Source organism: Anser anser (assembly GCF_964211835.1).
Source record: "Anser anser genome assembly, chromosome: 20".
NCBI classification, from domain to species: domain Eukaryota; kingdom Metazoa; phylum Chordata; class Aves; order Anseriformes; family Anatidae; genus Anser; species Anser anser.
The window spans coordinates 6,315,557-6,336,409 of record NC_139741.1 but is presented as its reverse complement, the minus strand read 5'-3'; the positions used below and the strand labels follow the sequence as shown (position 1 = coordinate 6,336,409).

General features: G+C 39.2%; 1 protein-coding gene across 2 annotated transcripts in view; it reads left to right on the top strand.

Moving 5' to 3' along the window:
• The first annotated feature begins 4,609 nt into the window (after positions 1 to 4,609).
• The window catches only part of CRCP (CGRP receptor component), a 30,846-nt gene continuing 14,602 nt past the window's right edge, over positions 4,610 to 20,853 (top strand). Inside the window, exons 1-4 of one of the 2 annotated variants that reach the window (XM_083806617.1) lie at positions 4,610 to 4,749; positions 8,094 to 8,130; positions 10,483 to 10,581; positions 13,939 to 14,033. In XM_083806617.1, coding sequence (XP_083662743.1) covers positions 4,742 to 4,749; positions 8,094 to 8,130; positions 10,483 to 10,581; positions 13,939 to 14,033 — 239 coding nt within the window. In that variant the 5' untranslated portion in view covers positions 4,610 to 4,741. The remainder of the gene's footprint in view (positions 4,750 to 8,093; positions 8,131 to 10,482; positions 10,582 to 13,938; positions 14,034 to 20,853) is intronic. The other variant, XM_083806618.1, reaches the window with a different exon arrangement.

The following is a 20,853-nucleotide window of genomic DNA, read 5'->3' as shown; positions in this document are numbered from 1 at the left end:
GGGAACAGTGGCTCACAAAGCTGCTCCTCAGCACCAATTTCTCATTACCTCAGAGCACTTTTCTGCAGCCACTCCACAGAATAAGTGCTTGCTGGTTTGCCATACTGAGTGTGCTACTACAGTGAAGCATGCTTCCATCTCCTTGATTCAGACCTTTGTCAGAGCTCATGAAACATATTCTATTTTTCTTGTCCTCATATTTTCTTTGCCATTAACTGACCTGCTTGTCCTTTTTCTGCCATTCTTAGTTCTGCAACTTGTCACCTTTTCCCATTCACACTGGGACATCCACACTAGGAAACTGCTTAACTGTTTTGTCATCACATTCCTCATTGCTCTGAAATCCCTCATTTTTAACACTTTTCTTGTTTCCTTCACCCTTTAGGAGTGTCCTTGTCCTTACTTTGACAGGAGACTGCTGATGTTTTGGGAAAATAGTGAGCACTGAATTTACAACCCAAGTGAATCCTGTACAGGGAGCATCTCTGTCTCATGGGGTTAGAGGTATGGACTCCAGGTTAAGACGCAGCCTGTGTAAGGACTGTATGTTTTTCTTCCTGAAGATATCAAACAAGACTTGCCCAAAGAGAAGGGAAAAGGGAGCAATCCAAGTGCCCTGGTGAGAGATCAGTAACGCAGTGACTTCATGTGAAGTATTTGTGGTGATGTATCGTGGGGTTTGGCCTTGGTCCCATTGAAATAAATTGTTCTGATGGATGCTGTGGGACAATAATCTACAACCCATACGCAGCTGGGTATTAATCACTGGGAACAACCTGGTTGAATTTCTGCAGTTTTCATAATCTATGCCTTGACCACGAATCTAGTTCTGCGACCAAGAAGCCTTCTGTGTTTGCTATCAGGTGATCCTATTTGGTCCTATTTTTATCAGTCTGTCTGATACTGGACATAGCAAGGACATGTACTTGCACATGGGATCTGTCAGCAGTATCATTGTGCATTTAGCAAACTTCACAGGAATCGGTTTGTTTGTAGTACGCTGCTTACCTTCTGTCCCAGTTTGTATCTAGGAGGTTGCTAATTCTCTCTTTTCCTGTTTTTAGATGAAATGCTCAACAACTCTCTTTTCTATATAGTAAGCAACATGGAATACAGGGCAATATTTTTATAATGAAGAAGTGAAACTGTAAATCTAATCAGAAGTCCTTAATGTAACACTGAACATTGAAGAAGTAGAATGTCTTAAAGATCCTTTGGGCTGGGACAGTTGAATTTTTTGAGAGGAAAACAGTGAGCTAGTACTGCAGAATAGGCTTTCTAACAATCACGGAAATGTATTCTCCTCATTACTCTCTTCTCTATTTGTGCTGGTTTTGATGCCTCTCTATGTCCTGTCTTCTTCTTTCAGTCTTTTGATTTGCCTTGTGAAATGGAAAGATTAAGCCCCCAAATCCCCATCCCACAGTTAAATACTGAGGAAGTTCTGATGGAAAGGTTGTCCACTTATTGTCCACGTATTTCCACATTGTCCACTTATTTTCAATTTTAGCACAGAGGATGGCACATCATTCACACATCAGTATTTCCAGCTACACCTTTATCCAAGCTGACATATGGTAAGGTAGTAATAGAGAGTAAATTGCCCATTTTGCAACATGAAGAAGTTTAATTAAATACATTTAAATGTAAGATTTGAAGAAGATTTGAATTTTATTTGTACTTGCTTTTGTAATCACAGTCATATCCTTACTATTTCTTTTAGAGTGTATGTTGTTTTCTTTTTCCCCCCACTGGAAGAGTGCAATACTTGTGGAGTGCAGCTCTGAAAGAGCGCTTTAGTGTTTCTAGAAATGCTCTGTTCATAACAGGACCTATTTCCCATAACTGAGTCTGGGGTGACATAACCTGCTACAATGTACCTTCTTTAACTGCATTCTTTTTTTACTGTCATTTTGGTTTAGAAAAAGAAAAAAGCTCTGTGGACTGAAAGTGCTAGGCAAATGCACTGTCAGCTAGACTGGTGTGAAGCAGTGCTGACATTTTTTGTTAAAAAAAAAAAGAAGCAACGACAAAAAAACGAACTTTGTTTAATGAATTTTGAATGTAAAAGAAAAAAAGACACTATAGGGTGATCAGCGAACTGCTGAATACAGTAAACATCCTTCATGACAAAGAACACAAATACCCTGCAGATCTGCTTTCAATAGCGATCGCTAGGCCCCCTGCTTTCAATAGTTAATACCGAGGCCCCTCTCTCACCAGGCCTTACTGGTAACAATCACAAGCCAATGCTTAAAATGTTGACATGCTAAGCACATTTAGAAAGACCTATGTCTGCATTCCCTATGGATGGTGTAGCATAACTGTCTAACATCGAACGTGCGGCAATTAAAAACAAAGTTAACTGAGCTAATCAGCCCGTCTCTCCTGGAAAGTTGTGTGTAAGGGCAATGAGTTCTCTCTGAGAGCTTCCCCTTCTCCCTTGCATGATGTCAGTGGGTCTGTAGCTGGTTTGTTTATGTAGTTAAATCCCAACAGGCTGCGTGCTTCTGTTAGAAAATATTTAGGAAGAATATCTCTATTGGAAAGAAAAAAAAAAAGTTTAGAGCCACTGAGAGAGGCATTTGTGTTGCGCTCGTTCTTCCTAGCTGCTGGAACTGGGCATTGTCATCGTGGACTGTAAAAAAAGGTCTGGATCGAAACTTTTGGAGCGTCCCTGAGAATAAATATGATACACTGGTGTTGGGGGAGAGATATAACAAGGAGATGCAAAGGAGAAATAAAATTAATATGCTGAAGATTTTGAACCCATATCTAAAGAGAACGGTGAGGGGCAGGCAAGGATTAGTAGATTCCTGGAATAAAACTCTGAAACGTGATAGAGTCTGGAAATACTGTATTCTCAAACGAAAGCTGACTGACTTCCTTTCCATTCTTTTCCTCTTTTTAGCCTAGCTGGGAGCTGGTGTGCAGGCAGTTTCATGGACAGGGTTTGAAATATGGCAGAGAAGTTACAGAGCATTTGCTGTGCCGGTTTTGGCCAGCTTGCAAGGTCAGTTAATCCTGACATGAAAAAGGCCAGCATCCCTTACATCCTATCCACTGAGTCAGACAGACAACTTTCAGTCTGCAGCTTAAAGACCTTTCTCCTGGCTCTTTTTTCTAAGAACTCCATGAAAAGTGATTCCATAATATAAATTAATTTCTGTCTGTACAACAATCTGTATGTGAAGGGGTTCACACATCTACTAAAACATTTTTAGGGGTCTGCAGGTGGAAAGGGCTGAAAAAAAAACCTTTACAGTAGGCTTTTAAACTTTGTCCAGCACTTAGATATCTGATCCTGATGGTTTCTGGATGTCTGAGAGCTGTTTGTTGCCCACTGTCTGGGCACCTCAGACTCTGCAGTTTGCTCTTATCATTCAGAGCTGGATGAGGATTTGCAACACCCTGGAGAGATCCAAATCCCAAATTGAGAGTAGGCTTTCTTCTGGCTTAATTACAGGGTGAAAAGTGGCTGGTGGATTTTGCGATAGTATCATACCAGGGAGGTTGTGGGCACAAGATGTCCAATCCCTCCTGTTCCCTAGATTGCTCTTACAGCCCTGCTGCAAACAAGCAGGTTTTTGTGACTCCTTAGCGACTTAGTGCTGCTGTGCTTGTGTTGGTGTGTGAACCTTAGCCTGAGAGATAACGGCAAAGTAAATTAATCAGTGTTTCTCTGGCTCTCAGTCCCTGGTCTAGATAGTTTTTCTTGTGGTAGCCAATGGGATTTTCAGCTATTCGTGCCCAATGAAGTGTCTTTAGTTTCCTCAGGAATGAGAAGAGCTCTTTCAAAATTTAATAGCACATAAATTAAACGGGAAAGGATCACAGTGATGTTAGGAAGACACACGATGCTGATGAGCCTGGTAAGATGTCTGTGCAGGTGCTTTAAAAGACAGCAGCAGTACTGTACAGCTCCTGCAGCCTCCAGGATTCACAGAATCACAGAATTGAAGGGGGTGGAAGGGACCTCGAAAGATCATCGGGATTGCTTGCATATGGCTAGAGCTTTGATTTGCAGTGGTCACAGTGGTGCTGTTCTCCCCTTGTCATCATTCTTAACACTGGCTGTCAGATCCTCAGCAGATAATCAGAACGTGTTTTGCCCCGATGACATTTTTTGTACCAAGCTTTCTGTCGACAGTAGTTACTGTTCTGCAAGTGAAATCTGCTTGTCCTTTCAAAATACAAAGAATCTGTATTCTATATAGAGATTCTATGTACCTATATTCTATATATCTATATTCCATGGTATATTCTCATCCTCCATATTATCCACAGGGACTGGCAGGCACATCTATTTTAAACTTTCTGGATGCCAGAGAGGTCTTTTAGTGCTTCTTGAACGCTCTGAAGAGCCCTTTTTTTCACTGCGTGAGGTGGACGTGGATGTACGAGCAATTTGGGGAGCGGCTCAGTGTACAAAGTTGGTAGCTACAAGTGAGGGGGCGGCAGAGGACCTTTCATCACCGGCATTGGTGGTTCAGTGGTAGAATTCTCGCCTGCCACGCGGGAGGCCCGGGTTCGATTCCCGGCCAATGCAGTTGCACTTTTACTTTTTGCTCTGAGAGTTGGGTAATTTTTTTATTTTTTTTTTTTCCCTTCCTGCGGCTCTTCCGCTTCCTTCCTTCAGCCTAACTCCCGCACACCGTCTCCGGGCAGGCGCGGGGCCGGCTGTGGAAGGGGCCGGCCCCCGGCGAGGCGGCGGCTGCGCAGGCTGAGGGCCGCCGACAAGATGGAGGTGTAAGGAACGGGGTGGGCGCGGGTCGCTGCCGGCGGCCCCTCAGCATCCCCCCTGCTTCTGTGGGGGCTCCTGGGCTGGGATGTGTGTGTGGGGCGGTATATCTGCGTGGGTCTGCGCCGTGTGTGCTTGGGGATGTGTGTTTGTGCGGGTTTGTGTGTGTGGAGGTGGGTGTCTGTGAGGCAGCATGTAGTGTGTGTGTGAGAGTGCGTAGGGCCTCCTGCAGCCCTATAATCAGCAGTTTGCTTAGGCCTTCTGCTGAGAAACTGAGCTTTTTTGTTTGTTTGTTTGCTTTGCAAATATCGCTGAAACATCTGTTTGGGAAAACGACATCGTGGCTTAACTTTAATCCTGCTCTGAGTCCGCATGTCCCCTGCCCTTCCTGTTTGTCTGGCCATGTGTGTACACAGCGTTTTCCTCTTCTCTCTCTATTTCTACTCAAGAAGGGAAATACGAGTCCTATTCTGCAGGTTGTGGGGGAAGATTATTCTTGCAAATATCAGATAAACAGCTAATTGTAGGAGCAGCGCATGCTGGTGTGGAGATGGAAGAAACATAAAGGGTACATAAATACCTGGTGGCTGCAAAACCAGCCAGCCCCAGGCCCTGTGCCCTCGGCCCCGAGGTCACTGTGTTACACAACGCTTTGTATGTTTCTATCTTGTTAGCATCACTTGAGCACCAAACAATAGGCTTTGACCTATGTCAAAGCTTTGGGACTCATTCTGGTGAGTTCTGTGAGCACTGTGTGGTGATATACATGCAGGACGTGCTGGTTTCTGGTGAATGGGGTACGGAAAGTGAGTCCTGTGGGATGCACGTCAGCATCCGCCAACACCAGCTGAGCTGGGGCCATTCCTACTGGACATAGAGGCTCTATTATTGTTTAATCTTCTATATGTACAATTCGAAAGCAGATAACAAATCAGGGACGTTCATTGAAATGGCAGTTGGTATTGTGTTAGCTGTAACATGAGTGGTGACAGCAGGGAAACGACCTCTTCTCACTGGTGTGCACTGAAAAATGCTGCAAAAGGCATACATGGCCTCAAGGTTGCTGTTGCATGTGTGAACGATAGGATTTGCTCTACCGAAAGAGATTCTTTCAGTACCGTTAGTAGTAAGTCTGTGATGCCACTTATACATCCACTTTATTTTTTTTTACCACCTTGAGTAAAACAGTTTATTTTACTGGTGGTACCAAAAAAATGAGCATCAGAAGTAGAAGACCAGGAGTCTGAAGTCCTGAGCTGTGCGTGGATGTCCCTTGCATCCAAGTGGAACAACTTAGACCATTTTGCACTTGAGTTACTGCTGGAATTTAATCTTCTCAGTCTTATACTTCCTGCATGATGGTCTTCCTAAAGGGAAGCTCTACAACTAGAAAACATCTCTAAGTTCTTACGCCAAAAGTATCTGTTAGTAGAGAAAAGAATCCTCTAAAAATGTTTGGGTTTAAATATAAAATTTTAAAACACGAAGCATAAATGATGCCTTTAGATGTGTAATGCCATACAGTAAGACATTTTCTGATGTTATAAGTGGAAGGCCTTCTCAATAATACTTTGTTTTGGACTAAAATTTGGACCAATGGTGCCTCTGTGAAAGATTCTAAAACATGTTTATATTTTTGGTGTAAACATGACATTTCTTATTGTCGTAATAATTAAGCATACTTTTTATTTAAAATATACGTTGAAATTCATTCTTTATCTTTTTTTTTCTGAGTGTAGAATTGATAGCTGACTCATGAGAGGGCTGAAGAAAATTACATTTCTACTCCATAAGTTCAGCAAAATTTTTGAAACTGGGCTTGTTTGCTACTTTGTAATTCTGATATTTCAGCACAGCAAAAATTGTTGAAGTTTTAAGATCTAGACCGACTCATCTACTGTCCATTGTTAGAAGACAAAATAAGCGTTTTTCTGAATGACAGTGGTTTAGAATTGAAAGCAAGAAACCAATTGTCTTAAATAATGTAACTTCAGATAGGTTTCCCAGAGATGCATTTTTGTAGTAATGTATTTACTCTATATGATCCTCTCACTTTAACTGAATAATTCCCTATATAATTCTTCTCTGGCATTATTATTTCTAACAAAGAATGTCCTTGATCCATAGGGATTTTCGTAGCAATAGACTGAATGCAAAGATTCTGAAGAATTGCATTTACCTAACAACAAAAGCTATATGGTTTGTAAAACATGAATGAAAACTAATGCATGTATGAGCTCACTTGCTGAACTTTCACTCGAGTCAGCGAAATGGAAGTTGAAGTTCATCTCAGCGTATTTTAGAAGGTCATTTTCATTTAAAAACAATGATAGAACCTGTGGAAGTTTGTGGATGCATTTAATTCATTTGAAAGGGATGAACGTGACAGTTCTATTTCAACAGTTGATGGTGCTTGACAATACATTGTACCTTTTTTTTTTTTTATATGCTGCTGCACAGACCTGAGAAAAGCCTTTTTTTCCTTTTGTATGGAAACTTGCTGTTGTTGTGGCTAGTGACTGCTCAGCAGAATGTATTGTTTGGAGAATGTATGGTGTTCTGTGTCAGGCTTTTCTCCCTTTTTTTAATTTAGAAATATAAAATTACAATATTCAGTAGTAGTAGAGGCATGATTAATTTAAAAATGCATTTGACTTGCTTAATCGGGACAGAATGAGCGGGGAAGTGTTTGGCTGGTGGAAAATGGGAAGCTCTCAGCCTTGTCCTGCTAATAAAGGAGTAGCCACACAAAGATTCAAATAATAAATAAAGAGAAAATTTGATAAGTTTTTGTATGTAGTCATTTGTTTGTTTACTCAGTACAGTGTGTGTAATGGCATACCTGTATCTACACACACACATACAATATGTACATTGTACAAAAAAAGTAATTGTTTTATTTTTCCTTGTCTAATAAATAAATAGTGTGCATAATCTTAACGACTTTTCCTGTCAGTCCTCATCCAAATAAAACTGGAGGCCTTTTTATATGAGGAAGAAGGAAGGAAATTTGGGTATAGTTGGTAAAATTGGGTGAGTGAATAAAATAGTGTGGCTGAGTAAAAGGATTATGTAATGGAAGTGTGTTAAGATTCATAGGTCAAATTGTGCAAAATATGATGTACACCTATGTAATAAACTTATAATATGGAAAAATAAGTACTTTTTCAGAGGAGGCAACAGCTTGATAATTGCAGAATCCTCAAAATCAATTTCTTGATTTTTTTTTTTTTGAAGAAATCAACTCCGTGAAAATAGCATCTGTTCTTTTAGTGTCTTAATGACTCTGCAAAGAAAAGTTTCAAATTGTTTCATTTGGAACATAAATAATTGCTTTCTTTTTTGTTTTTAGAAAAGATGCAAATGCCGCATTGCTGAGTAACTTTGAGGTAAGTTTATCTGCATCCTGATTTTAAACCAATACCTTAATGCTGGAGGCAGCCACTTGAACACTTTTGAAGCTGAAAAAATTGCCAGTGACAATCAACAAGACTGTGTGACTTCTGTCCCCTTATTTTACTTGTTGTTAAGAAAGTTTTTTAAAGGAAATCTGGAAATGTTTTCAGTAGCAGTGGGTACAGTATCATTACTTGGTTGGTCCCAAATCAAACACAAACAAGTTTTTCAAATAGATACGGGTCTGATCTTCAGTATGTCGGCAACGTTAAATTCAGCCTTGCCATCTCTACACAGTTACATGGTTAGTTTGCTGAATCCTCTTTTGTGTGGTGGTTTGTTATTTAGGATTTGGTTATCCTCATCTTTAAACAGTTCTGTACCTGTGCTGAATTTACGGATGCTTTATATGGCAGTACAGAAAATAGCAAATATTTCAGAGATTATCTATTGCCAAATCATCTCTGCTTCCTTCTTTTTTGTTTGCTGGCATTTTGGAGTCCAGGTATTACTGCCTGCTGAGGTTCAGTAGCAGCGTTGGCCATTTTTTGTGAAATCTGTAGGTGTCCTAACGGGGTGGTGCAGTGCAGGGAGAATTGCAGAATCAATTCTTTATGCTCTTCAGACAAAACTTTCTTCGGCTTAGTCTTTATGTTGGTGAATGTACCATATATGTTGAAAAAGAACAAAAGGAAGCGGGAAAATGAAGTTACTGATGAGTGCTTATTTCCCTTTGACAGCACAGTTGTCATGCATGCAGCTTTTCAGTTATTTGCAGGAAGGGATTTGCAGTGTCTGCAGCTATATTGGGCATGGCTTTTTACTGCTCTTCAAAATACTGATTCCTCTAAAACTATGGACCTCTTTCTGTTTGCTCCTCTTTTCTTTGACTGGCATAGCTAACATTCTCTTTATCAAGGTAATATTTTGCACAGAAAGTGGTGTGTGAAAGGAGTATTCGAGACTGACGTGTTTTATGTTCTATGCCTGAATTTCTTTTGTGAGGTTGGAGTTGTCATTTTATGTCTCGTCGTCACTGGTCTTATTGTCTTCAAATATTTATTAAATGCATAGTTTCAGTTTTGAAATCCTTTTGAATCCTTTAAGTCAAGGATCGACTACTTGTGGTTGATAGACAAGGTGTTCCTTTTTCACAGAAGATAAAATACAAAGTAAATGTAGGGTTCGTAGTAATGTTCATGCTTCTCACCGGCTAGAAATATTTGTATTGTTACTTCTGTGGACTTGAGCTTATAATTGGAACTGGAACTTGAATTAAGCTAGTTAAAAATGAGGGAAGAAACAGTAAGAAGTCATCTGTTACTTTGCTGTGGGTATGCTCTGGATATACGGTAAAGCCCGAAGCAAAACATCTGAAGGAATTACAGCTTGATGTGATTTAATATTGGAATAAATGGGGTAATTGTGATGCTTTCTCAATATTTTCCTGCATGTCTGGCTATGATGAATAAAGAAGCCGTGATGTTGCAGCAAATTTGACAAAGCACGGTTGTAGAAATCAAAATGTCTTCCTTGCATTCAGACCTACCCTCTGAATCTCACTCCTACGTTTTTAATATTCACTGCATCATAAATGTGAAGACGTTTTTATCACATCTTTTCAAGAGTATGTCTGGTTGTACTATATTTTTGTGATGAAATAGGGAGCTAATGTAATCTTTGCGGCTTAACATACCATAACACCATATTGGTCACTCTACCATGTACTATTATGAGTAATTCCACTGGAATGTATAAAAGGGCCACTAATCTCATTTATAGTTCAAGCCTTTATATAGTAGGTTCTTGGCAGTGTGACAATTGTAGAGTATATTTTTTTTTCTTGCAGATAATATAAAATTGTATCCCTGTGAGACAGGGAATATATATGTTTAATATTGTAGGTACATCTGTCTTAACAAATCCGGCAGGGCAACAAATGAGCAGGAGATTTTGCTTCAAGCATCACTAGTATTTAAATGGGAGCTCTGTGTCATTACAGCAGGGTATTGACCCAACTCTGTTTAGGACATGATTTAAGATAAATAAATAGAATAGATTCATTCTGTCAACTGGGACAGGGTCCTTTGGGACTCTTGAATAACACCTAACAATTGCTGAAAATCTGTTTAAAATATTCACTTAAAAAAAAAAAAGTTTTCACAAATTTACACCTCTCTCTATTCACCTTTCTGTTGCCAAAATATTTTTCATTTTAACTAACTGGTGTAGTCAGCAAAGAAGCAACACTTTTTTATTTGGTTGACAGGATTCGTCTATGCTTTCCTGCTGTAATATTTTTAGGTAAAATAATCTCAAATGATTTAAAGCATTTTTTTCCCCAGGTGTTCCAGTTACTTACTGATCTTAAGCAGCAGCGCAAAGAGAGTGGGAAAAACAAGCAGAGCTCTGGTCAGCAGAATCTGAACACAATCATGTATGAAGTGAGTAGCACTGTAAAGTTCCTTTGCAAATTAGCACAAGCTGGACTGATTCACATCATTCGGTCATTTTGCATCCAGGTTACCCTATTTTTTTTTTCAGTTTTCATTATCTGTAGTCAGTTTATTCATGTTGCAGGGTAACTGCACTATAAATTCAGAACCGTGCAGCTGGTTCTGTGTACAGACATTTCTGTCAGTAGAGTTTATAAACTCAGGTGTGGTAGGTATGACCATAGCTGGAGTATTTCCAGGGTCAGTACCGGTTGCATTTTAGGTCTCCTGTGCATGAAGCAGAGTGTGGGATTCTACTGGATCCACTCTAACTCTGCGGTAACATCCTGCTCTCCCTGAACTGTATTCCCGTTCAGTGGGAACAATTAACGTAGCAGGGCTGTCCTGCGACTGGCACAGGTAATTCTGGCCTGAAGCTAGCCAGCGGAGCCAGGGAGGAGCTTGGGTGTCTGCACAGTGCTTCCAAACATCTGCCTCACTGGGCTTTTCTATTCTCTGGAGGCTCCAGCCTCCCATCTTCCCAGATAGCAGAGCGTTGCCTGTAGTGCTGTAATAAGATTCTTGTATTCAAATATCTGAAAGTTTTCTTTAGCTGGTACGTGCTGGCTAACTGTTGCAGATCAAGGGATTGAGATGAGCAGTGCTCGCCAGAGGCGTGAGGGCAAAATCTAGGGTCTTATTAAAATCCTTTACAAAAAAAGAATAAACAAAACCTGTTTTATTATTATTATTATTATTATTATTATTATTATTTCCTCTTGTTTTTAAGGTTCGACATTACAGTTGGGCTTGATGATCTTAAAGTTCTTTCCCAACCTAAATGATTCTATGATTCTTTATTCTATCCTTTTAAGATGCAGGGCAGAACTTGCTATCGTTTGATGAACTGATGATGCCACCTGATTTTGTTTTCAGTGAGGCACAGATCACATATCTTCTTATTAAGAGCATTAAACTAATACATTCCAAATAAAATACATACTTCTTTTTTGGTCGAAAGAGCAAAACGTAGATGACTGGAATCACAAAATTACTTGTACAAATATCAACATTGGTTGGATGCCAGATGGGTAATAAATGTTTAATCTGTTACTAGGAAGAACTATTAAAATCCTGTATAATACAAATATTAACATTTTAAGTATCTCAAATTAGTAACTTCAAAATAGACATGCAGTATGACCTCTTGTGTCCATGTCAGAGAACTGCATGAGTAGCACCGTGATTGGCAGCCAGTCCAAAGCAGTTTGCCTTGCTTGCATGAATAATCCCATTGAGCAGTGAAACTACTCATGTGAATAAGATTTGGCCTAGGCTTTGTTTTTGTTTTAGTTCTGGCTTTGTTTGAAAAGGTGCAGAGTTTTAATTCCTAAGCCTCAGATTCAACAAAATAGTGGCTTACAAAAATTCTAATTTAAATCTTCATGGAGACTAGCAGTCTCCTCTTTAAATCAGCTGAGAAAGACCCTGTAATATTTTTATTTTTTAAGTCAGAATACACCTTAAAGCTTTAATTGCTTTGTCATATTGCTACATGTCATATTGCTGCATGTTAAATATGTAGGGAAACCTCATTAAGAATACCGATGATTCATATTTTATCAACTCTGTTAAGTAGAATTAATTATCTTGTGCTTTTGAAGTTTCTTTTTATTTATCTAGACTTTTTAGATGACAACCAAGATGACAACCAACACTGGAAATAAATTTGCATACATTCACTGACATAGTGATCTTGTAAATCACTTTTTCCCAGTATATGTTGTTTTTTGCTCTGTAAATACTGATTCAGCTTTCTTGGCTTCTGACTTTTTAAATATTTGCTTTAAACATTTTCTGAGAATAGGTACAAAGAAGAAAAGTCAAAGCATAACATATGTAATTATATCTTACTTTTATTATAGGTAGTCTGTGCATATGTTATCCTACCACACATGTATTTTTGTATTTGTGATCCAGTTAGCTAGTTGCATTGTTAGTTGTACAGATACTTTTAAACTTTATGTATAGCTATGGAGTATCATTAGATGAAGATATTTTTTTTCCTTAATTCAAAACAGGCTTTGACAATGCTCTTTCAAATCCTTCAGTTGCTGATGCACACAGTGCAGACAATGCAAGGATTTCCTGGACCTTTCTTTTGTTTCTCATTATTTCCAACTCTTCATTTTGGGTTCTAATGCAAGCAACATTTAGGAAGATTTCTAAGCTACTTCCCGTGAAAAGATATTTGTTTGTGAGTGTTTGGTTTTTTTTCTAGTAGAGACTTATTGCCATTTTTTTATTTGGTCAGGTCAAATTACATAAAGTATCATCTGTCTGCTAGGTGTGTTGTTTTAAACAAACAAAGCAGAGCTGTTGCAACTGTTATCCGAGGTTGATAAGTTTCACCTGTAAAAAAAACCCGAACATTTACAGTAGTCTTGCAGATTTTTGTGACAACCCGTAACCTGCTTCTATGAACTTTAAGAAAGCATTGCCAAATATGTGTATAAAGGATGAAGACAACCATAGATTGAAAAGGCTTTGCTAGTGCTGTGCAGCTTAAATGATTTTTTTTATGGGTTGGCATTCTACCCCTGCCACTGACGCCATTAAAACTTTGAAGAAGGTAACGTGGTTTTAAAGATGAATAATCCTCAGCTTTTCTCAAGTATTATTGTAAAAACAAACAAAAAACGACGATATACACCTGGTACATTTTAAGCTAGCTATTAATCTGTAAATATTGGTTGGTTTTAAAAAGAAAAAATAAATCTGAGTGATGCTGTTTAGTGCAGCTGTAAGTGTATCTTAATCACAATCTTAGCATCACCTGAAGGTATTTCATTCAAATCAAGAAATTTAAATTTGCAATCAAATTCGAGGAATTACTCCTTTCCTGTACTCTTCAACAGGTAACTCTGGGCTTTGAACGGCCCAGGTAAATGGCTATCCAAAGCCACAGAGGGAACAGTCAAAGCTGTCATTCTAACCTGGTGTGTAATGAGCTAGTTGGGTCATGTCATTGTAAATTGAATTCACTGAGACTTTCTGGATAAGTACTAATGTAATTTCCATTACATAAAGTTGTAGTTATGTATTGCCTGTTCCTTACTCCCTCAGCAAATATCAGTATAGTGTTGCTGAGGAAAGAAAAGTGTGAGTGATCTGTGTTAACTATGGCAGCGCTTCATACTTTTTTGAAAAAGTGGGGAAGAAAGGAACGTCCAAAACCTGAAATGATATGCTGAGTTTTTTTGAGCAGTACTGAGAAGACTTTTCAAAAATAGCTTGTTTCATAGTCAGCATGGGAAGAAAGTAGTAACTGTGGAATAATGTATGTTTTCTTTCTCTTCCTTACAGACACTGAAGTACATATCAAAAACACCGTGTAGATACCAGAGTCCTGAGACCGTAAAAGAATTCCTCATAGCAATGAAAGGCCATAAGCTGACCAAGTAAGTAGAGACGTGCCTTTGAGCAGAAGTATAAACTAACGGGAATGTTAAAAGATCCTTACATACACAGTGCGGTAATCTGTCTAGTTTGGATTAAGGTATTCTAATTATTTTCTGTCATTTTTTTAAGTATTCAACCAAACTTCTTTCCCTTCACTGATCAATGACTGAATGCATTCATATTTCCATAAGCATGCTTGTGTTTGTCCAAGCATAAAGTAGAATTCATAAGATGTTTTCTGAGAAAGAACCTATAAGCTGTAAAGTTGTGAATGGGTTTTGAAGGGGGATGTGGGGAGACAAAACCAACAACAACACAAACAAAAACGAAACAAAACTTCAGCTTATTATCACTCTTCTCATTTTTTATGAACTTCCTTAAACGAAAATGCATCCATTCCGAAGAGGCAAAAAGGTGGCTGTATTACAGGGAGGTAATAAATGAAATCCTGACATAAGTCTATGGAAAGTATGTGCTTTTGAAGCTAAGTTTTATCTGGATTTTTGAACTCCAACTGCTTCAGATCCTCTCGCAGGATTATACTAATTAGTGTTTAGCAAACTAAGATGTTCCATTTTGGGCTGCTTGCCCACTAGGATTGCTGAGATACACGTTTCAGTTACCTAAATACAGTGTCAGTTGAGCGTTTTCCCCCCTACAGTTTTTAGTGAAGCTGAACATACGTTTCATTATTCTTATTGTGGGAAGTCCTTCACAGAAAATGCAACATTTTCTTCACAAGGATTCAGAGGTATTTTTCCCCTTTGGCAGGGGTGTGAATGCATGTTCACAGTGCTTGAAACCCCTAATCCTCTCAAACATCTCTTCGGAGTGTAAGTGAAGCCTGTTGCAAATAATCAGGCCCAAACAAAACTTAATCAGAGAGCTACTTGCTTGAATAGCTTTAATCACTCATCTGATTTTTAAAGCAGAAATCAAAGACCTAGTTGCTTCTAAATGACTCCCTCTTCACCATGAAGGAGTAGCTTATGCTGTATAGACACTGACTGCATTTTTCTTCTCTGCTGGTACTTGTAAGGAGCTCATGCTCTGAGAAGGGGGCTTTTACTGGTTTGGTTGTGTCACAAAAAGAAATGCAAGTTGAGAGCAGTGCTACAATGCAAGGGTTTATCCTGTCCAGAGCGTAGATGAATAGAAAGCAGATTCAGTCAGCTGTTTTGTTGACTTTTCAGTGCTCTCTCTCAACAAACCATTATACTCTCATTCAGTATATCAGCAGCTCTGATCACAGTATCGCTCTCACTGCTGATATAGGGAAGCCAGTACTTGGAAGCTGTGTCATGAGTATTGTAACTTTGCCTGTAAGTGCTTTCTTTTGTTGAACAAAAGTTGCCAGGTCAGTACGTCACTGTCTAGTCCTCTTGTAGCTCGTTCCATACAGCAGGATACTAATTTATGTACTAATTTATGAACTAATCTAATTCTTTTCTGATATTGAGGTGTTCAAGCATGGAGGAAATACTCGGTTTACTGTAAAGAGCTGCTTGTATGGAAATGAGAATAGATTAAAATTGTCAACAAACTATTTTTTTTTAAGTACTCACTGCATCCTTCATTTCTGGTACTGAAAAAGAGACCTGTCATCTTGGAAGTGAAATAAGCTTGTTCTGTATGTTTAGGGCAGCAGCAGAAGAATGGTGCAAACAAACAAAAAGCCAGGGGGAGCTAAAAAGGCAGAATAGGATTTTTCAGAAGTAGCTGAATGAGTTATGAATAAAAGTCTCATAAATGTTGGTTTTGTTCTAATACACATTTCTCTCTGATAGAATACGACCAGGACCTCAGGGTTAACTCATACAAAAAGGTGTGGGAGCTCTGTTGTCATGTTAGATACCTTGACTGCATCTGATTGCCTCATTTCCCCATCTGATTTATGGTGTCTCAGAATGAAGTACTACATGGCACTGGGTCATAATACACAGAATTCCAGCTACAGAATCTCTCGCAGTCTCCCTTACGGCCGAGCTGCTTTGCAGAAGATCTACCGAAGAATTTGCCTGCTTGTTCTGTGAACTTGAATAGCACTGCTGTAAATGTTGAAATAGTTACAAACTTTAAATGAGCTTTTTGACTATTTTTTTCTTCTTTCCATGGATGTCAGGAGGTGCCCTTGGTTTTAGGTGTCATCCTCTCTGTCCTTTTTCTCTGAATCAGAGTCTGTAAGGTAAGCAAAAAGAAGTACTTTCCTTCTGCATAATGGCAGAAGGGTGAGAGCAAAGAGCAAACCAATAGTTTAAGTTACAGATTTATGGCTTATCAGAACTCAGATTGTACCGTGGTTTCTTGAGAATCCTTTACAGTTTTACTTACAGTTAATATCTGTCATCTGGCAAAGAACTTGCCAGCACTATGTTTGTCACATACTTTACAAAATAAGAAACAGAATTTAGTGTGATCTTGGCGCTTCTTGTTTCTTCTAATCTTTTCCATTCATACACTTCAAGCTATAAGTATCAAAGCCCATCTGGCAGCCACTTCTCACCAAAACACAGAAAGCATATGGTACACAATTACTCTATAATGCGCTCACTTTATGTTAAATGGCCTAAAATATTAATGCCTACAAGGAAATCTTGAGCTACCCTTTGGTTCATAACCAAGACTGTTTCAACGCCGCTCTGTTGTTAAATAAATGAAAAGCCAAAGGCTTTAATCAATTCCATTCTCTGGAATGGAGGTGGAATTTGTATAAAAGGCTTCACTTGAGATTTCGTTCCAGTTAGCTGGTGGAGAGCTTTCTTCCCCTTCGAGAGGAAAGAATCTGCAATATTTGCTCTTCAAGACCTTGCTTACGTCATCCCACTATAATGACTTTCCCTCCCACAAAAAGTAATGAACTCCAGAGTCTGTCTTTGCTTCTTCCTTTCTGGGCAAGGCGTTGAAAGAGATGCGATCTCCCTTAATCTCTTAGGTGCTCACATGCTGTCTTTGTTGGTAACAGTTTGCTGAAGGTAGCTGATTTGATTCAAGATAGTTAGTGCCTGTCTCTGATAAGGGGACAGCGGTGTTTTCTGTTTTCTCCTTGCAAGAGGAATAGACATTGCTGGTCAGAAATAGCCCAACGTTTTAGACTACTTCCTTTGCCATTCAAATTCCTTATGACTCTGCATCTAATCGAGGAGAAAACAATTAAGCAGTGTGGTTTTGCTGTTAATTAGGCTCAGCAACTTGTTTTCTAGTACAAGGACTTGGAAAATTGTTGATCGATATGGGGCTTTTAATATAGGGAGTGTTTGCAGCTGTGTCTAAAAACGTGTTGGAGGAAGAGGGGTGGTGAGCTGACTTGCCCTGCTCAGTGTGTTATTGCAGATCTCCAGCACCAGGTTGTGCTAGCGTATCGGATAATTTCTGGGTAGTGGAGAAAGACCAGGCACTGTCCAGAGAAGCAACAAGCTGTGGATTGGTGCACATTCATTGAAAGAACGGACCTTTTGATTAAGTGAATTCTCATTTTCTCCTGCCCTCCTCCTACAGACCTACAATGCATAATGCCCGCTGATCAGCCTACACGTGGTGTCCTTGGATGTTCTGGCCAGAGTTACAGAGGTGATAGTGTTGGGCTGGCAAATTGTGCAGATCCTGTAAATTCACCCCTGAAGTCTTTTGTTTCTGTTATTGCTGATATTTGCGACTCCAAATACCAAGTTAAAAAAGCAGCGTATCTTTTCCATTGACAGCCATCTATTTTGTGATGTTTTCTTCTCGCCACTACTATAGGGAGAAAAAAAAATCAGTTTTCCTTAAAAACAAAAAGGCAAATTTTAAATTTTAAAAATAAATGTGTAAAAATGACTTAGACCTTTTGGATAGCTGCCTTGCTAAATGGAACAATTTCCAAGATACCTAAACGTGTGTTTGACTGATGTAGTCAGTAAAGTATGGCAAAGCGCAGGGATTTTGCTTGTCATCAGTTAGTTTGAAATGGAAACTGTAGAACTGAGGGATTTTTTTTAAAATGAAAAACTCTGAACTGACATCATAGTGAATTTTATATTACCTTGTTAAGGCCTCAAGCTTTGGCTACTGCTTCAGTACAGTAAGCCATGTTGTACTTGGAAATAGAGTGTGCCACTAGCAGCTAATTTTCCAGTTTTAGTCCCTGGAATGGTTTCATATTTTTAAGGTAGTGTGAATGGCATCACATGAAAAGAACGTTTATTAAACTTGTGCTCTGTAATTGCAGTTAAATGCAAATTGGCTCTTCTTGTACTTCTTCCTGTTACAGATAACCTGCCTTGGATCTAATTTGGGATTAATCAAATTTCACTGCATATTTAAATTTTAAAAATGGGGCATAAGCATTGCCCTTTTTGTCTTTAAATCAACACATTCAAGGAAATACTGAGCTGAAAATCAGTAGTACTTTTGGAAAGTATTTTCCCTTGTTACTGCCAAAATCTACAACAAAGATAAACCTTGAGGATAGTAAAGACCGAATGATTTCCACTGTAATTTTTGTCTCCTCTAGAGCTTTCAAAGTGAATATTCAACACCAAAGGCAGGATGGTGTTAGTTTAATAATAGCATCATCTAATAGTCTTGAAAAAGACTGTATTTCGCACTGAATCTACGTATTTCAAATGAATTCTTTATAGCATTTTTTGCGTTCAGATGCAGTGATCAGCCCTTCCAGTTCATCCTGGACGACCGTACCAGCATTCACGTTCAGTGGTAACCCGTGTGGAGAACAGAGCCTGGTATGTTTCTGCTGACCACGCACAAACTGGGGCTGTGACTATGCAGACCACAGCTCAGAGCTGCTCATCAATAAGCCAAATCCCGTGGTGTTGATTCAGACCAGATTTTACAGGAGTTGTCTTGGTTGACACAAGACCATAGGATTTGCCTTATGGATCTGATGTTTTCGGTTAGTAATAAAATACACTGTTAACGTACACTGCTGTTATTTTCTAATTTTCCCAGCAACTGAAAAGGATACATTCTTTGGATAAATCTGCCTTTGCGGTCACAGATGTTTTAGTGTGTCTTTTTTTAGCTCTGTGTGCTGTATCTTGGCACTAATGCTGTTCTCTTCTTAGCTATGCCTATAGATCTTACTAGAAACTTACTTTTTGTTCCTAGATAATCAAAATATATGTGTGTATATATTTATGTAGTCTAGGAGTTCAGTAGATAGAAGTGGGCAATACGAAGACATCTAATACAAGATTTTGGCTAAAATATAAATGCTAGAAACACTTGGCTCACTGCTGGTAGGAGATGATAGATTTTGTCTTAATTTGCACAACAGTATGTAACTTTTAAAATTTTTTTTTAGAAATTGAGTTTAATATGCACTACATCAATGTGCTGTCCATTCTGTCTGTGCAAATATGCAAGGTGATTTTGAACACAAAACTGATTTTTGTCTTCTAGGTGAACTTTTTTTGGCCTTGAGTATGTGGTAATCGTATGTCCTCACCTCCTACAGTCTCCCCTCTAATGAGGACCTCAGATCCATTTTCTTCTCCCATAACTCTGCACGCTTTTGCCTCCAGCAGCCTGAGCTTTGTGTGTCCCAAAGCCCACTCGGTTTCATTTTGCCCTCAGCTGGAAACGCTGATCTTGGCACTAGTAGAGTCTCAGCTACTGCTGGATGTGGTCGAGAAGCGGGGAGGCACTGCTCAGCCTAACAGCGGTGATCCCCGTTTGGGGATTTCTTGCTAGGCAGGTGCTGTAAGAATATGCACACAGACAATTAACTCTGATCTTGGTTTTACGTGAGAAAATGACTTTCACCCATTGCTCATCTTTGCTACATATTCGTCTCTGGAATGAAGAGCTTTCATGTTCCCACCAGCGTTACTAAAATCCAGACAGTCCAGAGAAGATACAAAGACATACATTGTAGGGGAAACATGCTGAAAATATGTTTCAGTGTCTGCTTAGATGAATGAAACAGTTATCCTCTTTATTTAATGAACATGAGTGTAAATAGGCTTGCTGTAGAAGGTGTAAAAGTGGATTCATCTGAGTTAGGAAAAGTTCCTTGCATTTTTTAGGTGTAATGAAGCATGAGCTAAATTCAGGCTTATTATGTCTGTGCCTGTGCAAAATAGTGCAGTCAGCACTGATACTGATGCATGTGCAGGCTTGCAACATCTGCCTTCCTTTAAGCTTATTTCTGATAGAAAAAGTTCTAATTTATGTGCGTGCTATCAAGAAATCCCTGGTGCACAGAGACTCGGATTGCAACAGTCAATTTTTGATACCAGTGTCAGGAAAAAAATCAGCGCAGTGAGTACTGAGCTTCGACTCCTGTTGCATGCAGCGATTCACTGCTTGCTGCTCGCATTGGGGGCTGAGGATTCCAGTCTTCTGGAGAAACACTGAGCTTTAGGGGGTTTTGTGTGTGTGTGCTGCAAAGGGATGCCCAGAGTACCCTTCTAGTCACTCTTTTCATTGTGTGTAGGGAAGGTCAGAAATTGCATGCAGGAAGAAGAGCTAGGACCAGAGCTTCTCAGATCTCACACTTGGAGTGAATTTCTGTGTTCTGTACAAACAGCAGGAACAGCTGGACCTCCCAAGTAAGCAGAGGTAACTTCACGCCTTGCACACATGCATGCTTGGTATTTCGTAAATAATCTTAGTAGCTGGGAATTTACTAAACATACAATAGAAGATAAAATGTTACTGTTCTTTATTGCAGAAGGGAACAAATATATCCACCTGTATCTAGTGTACCCCTATTAGTATCAACGTATTTGTCCACATGACTTCCTTTACTGTCAATTATCTCTTTTGCCACCTTCACATATTTTGTCAGAATAAAACAACTTACATCTTTGTTATCAGAAT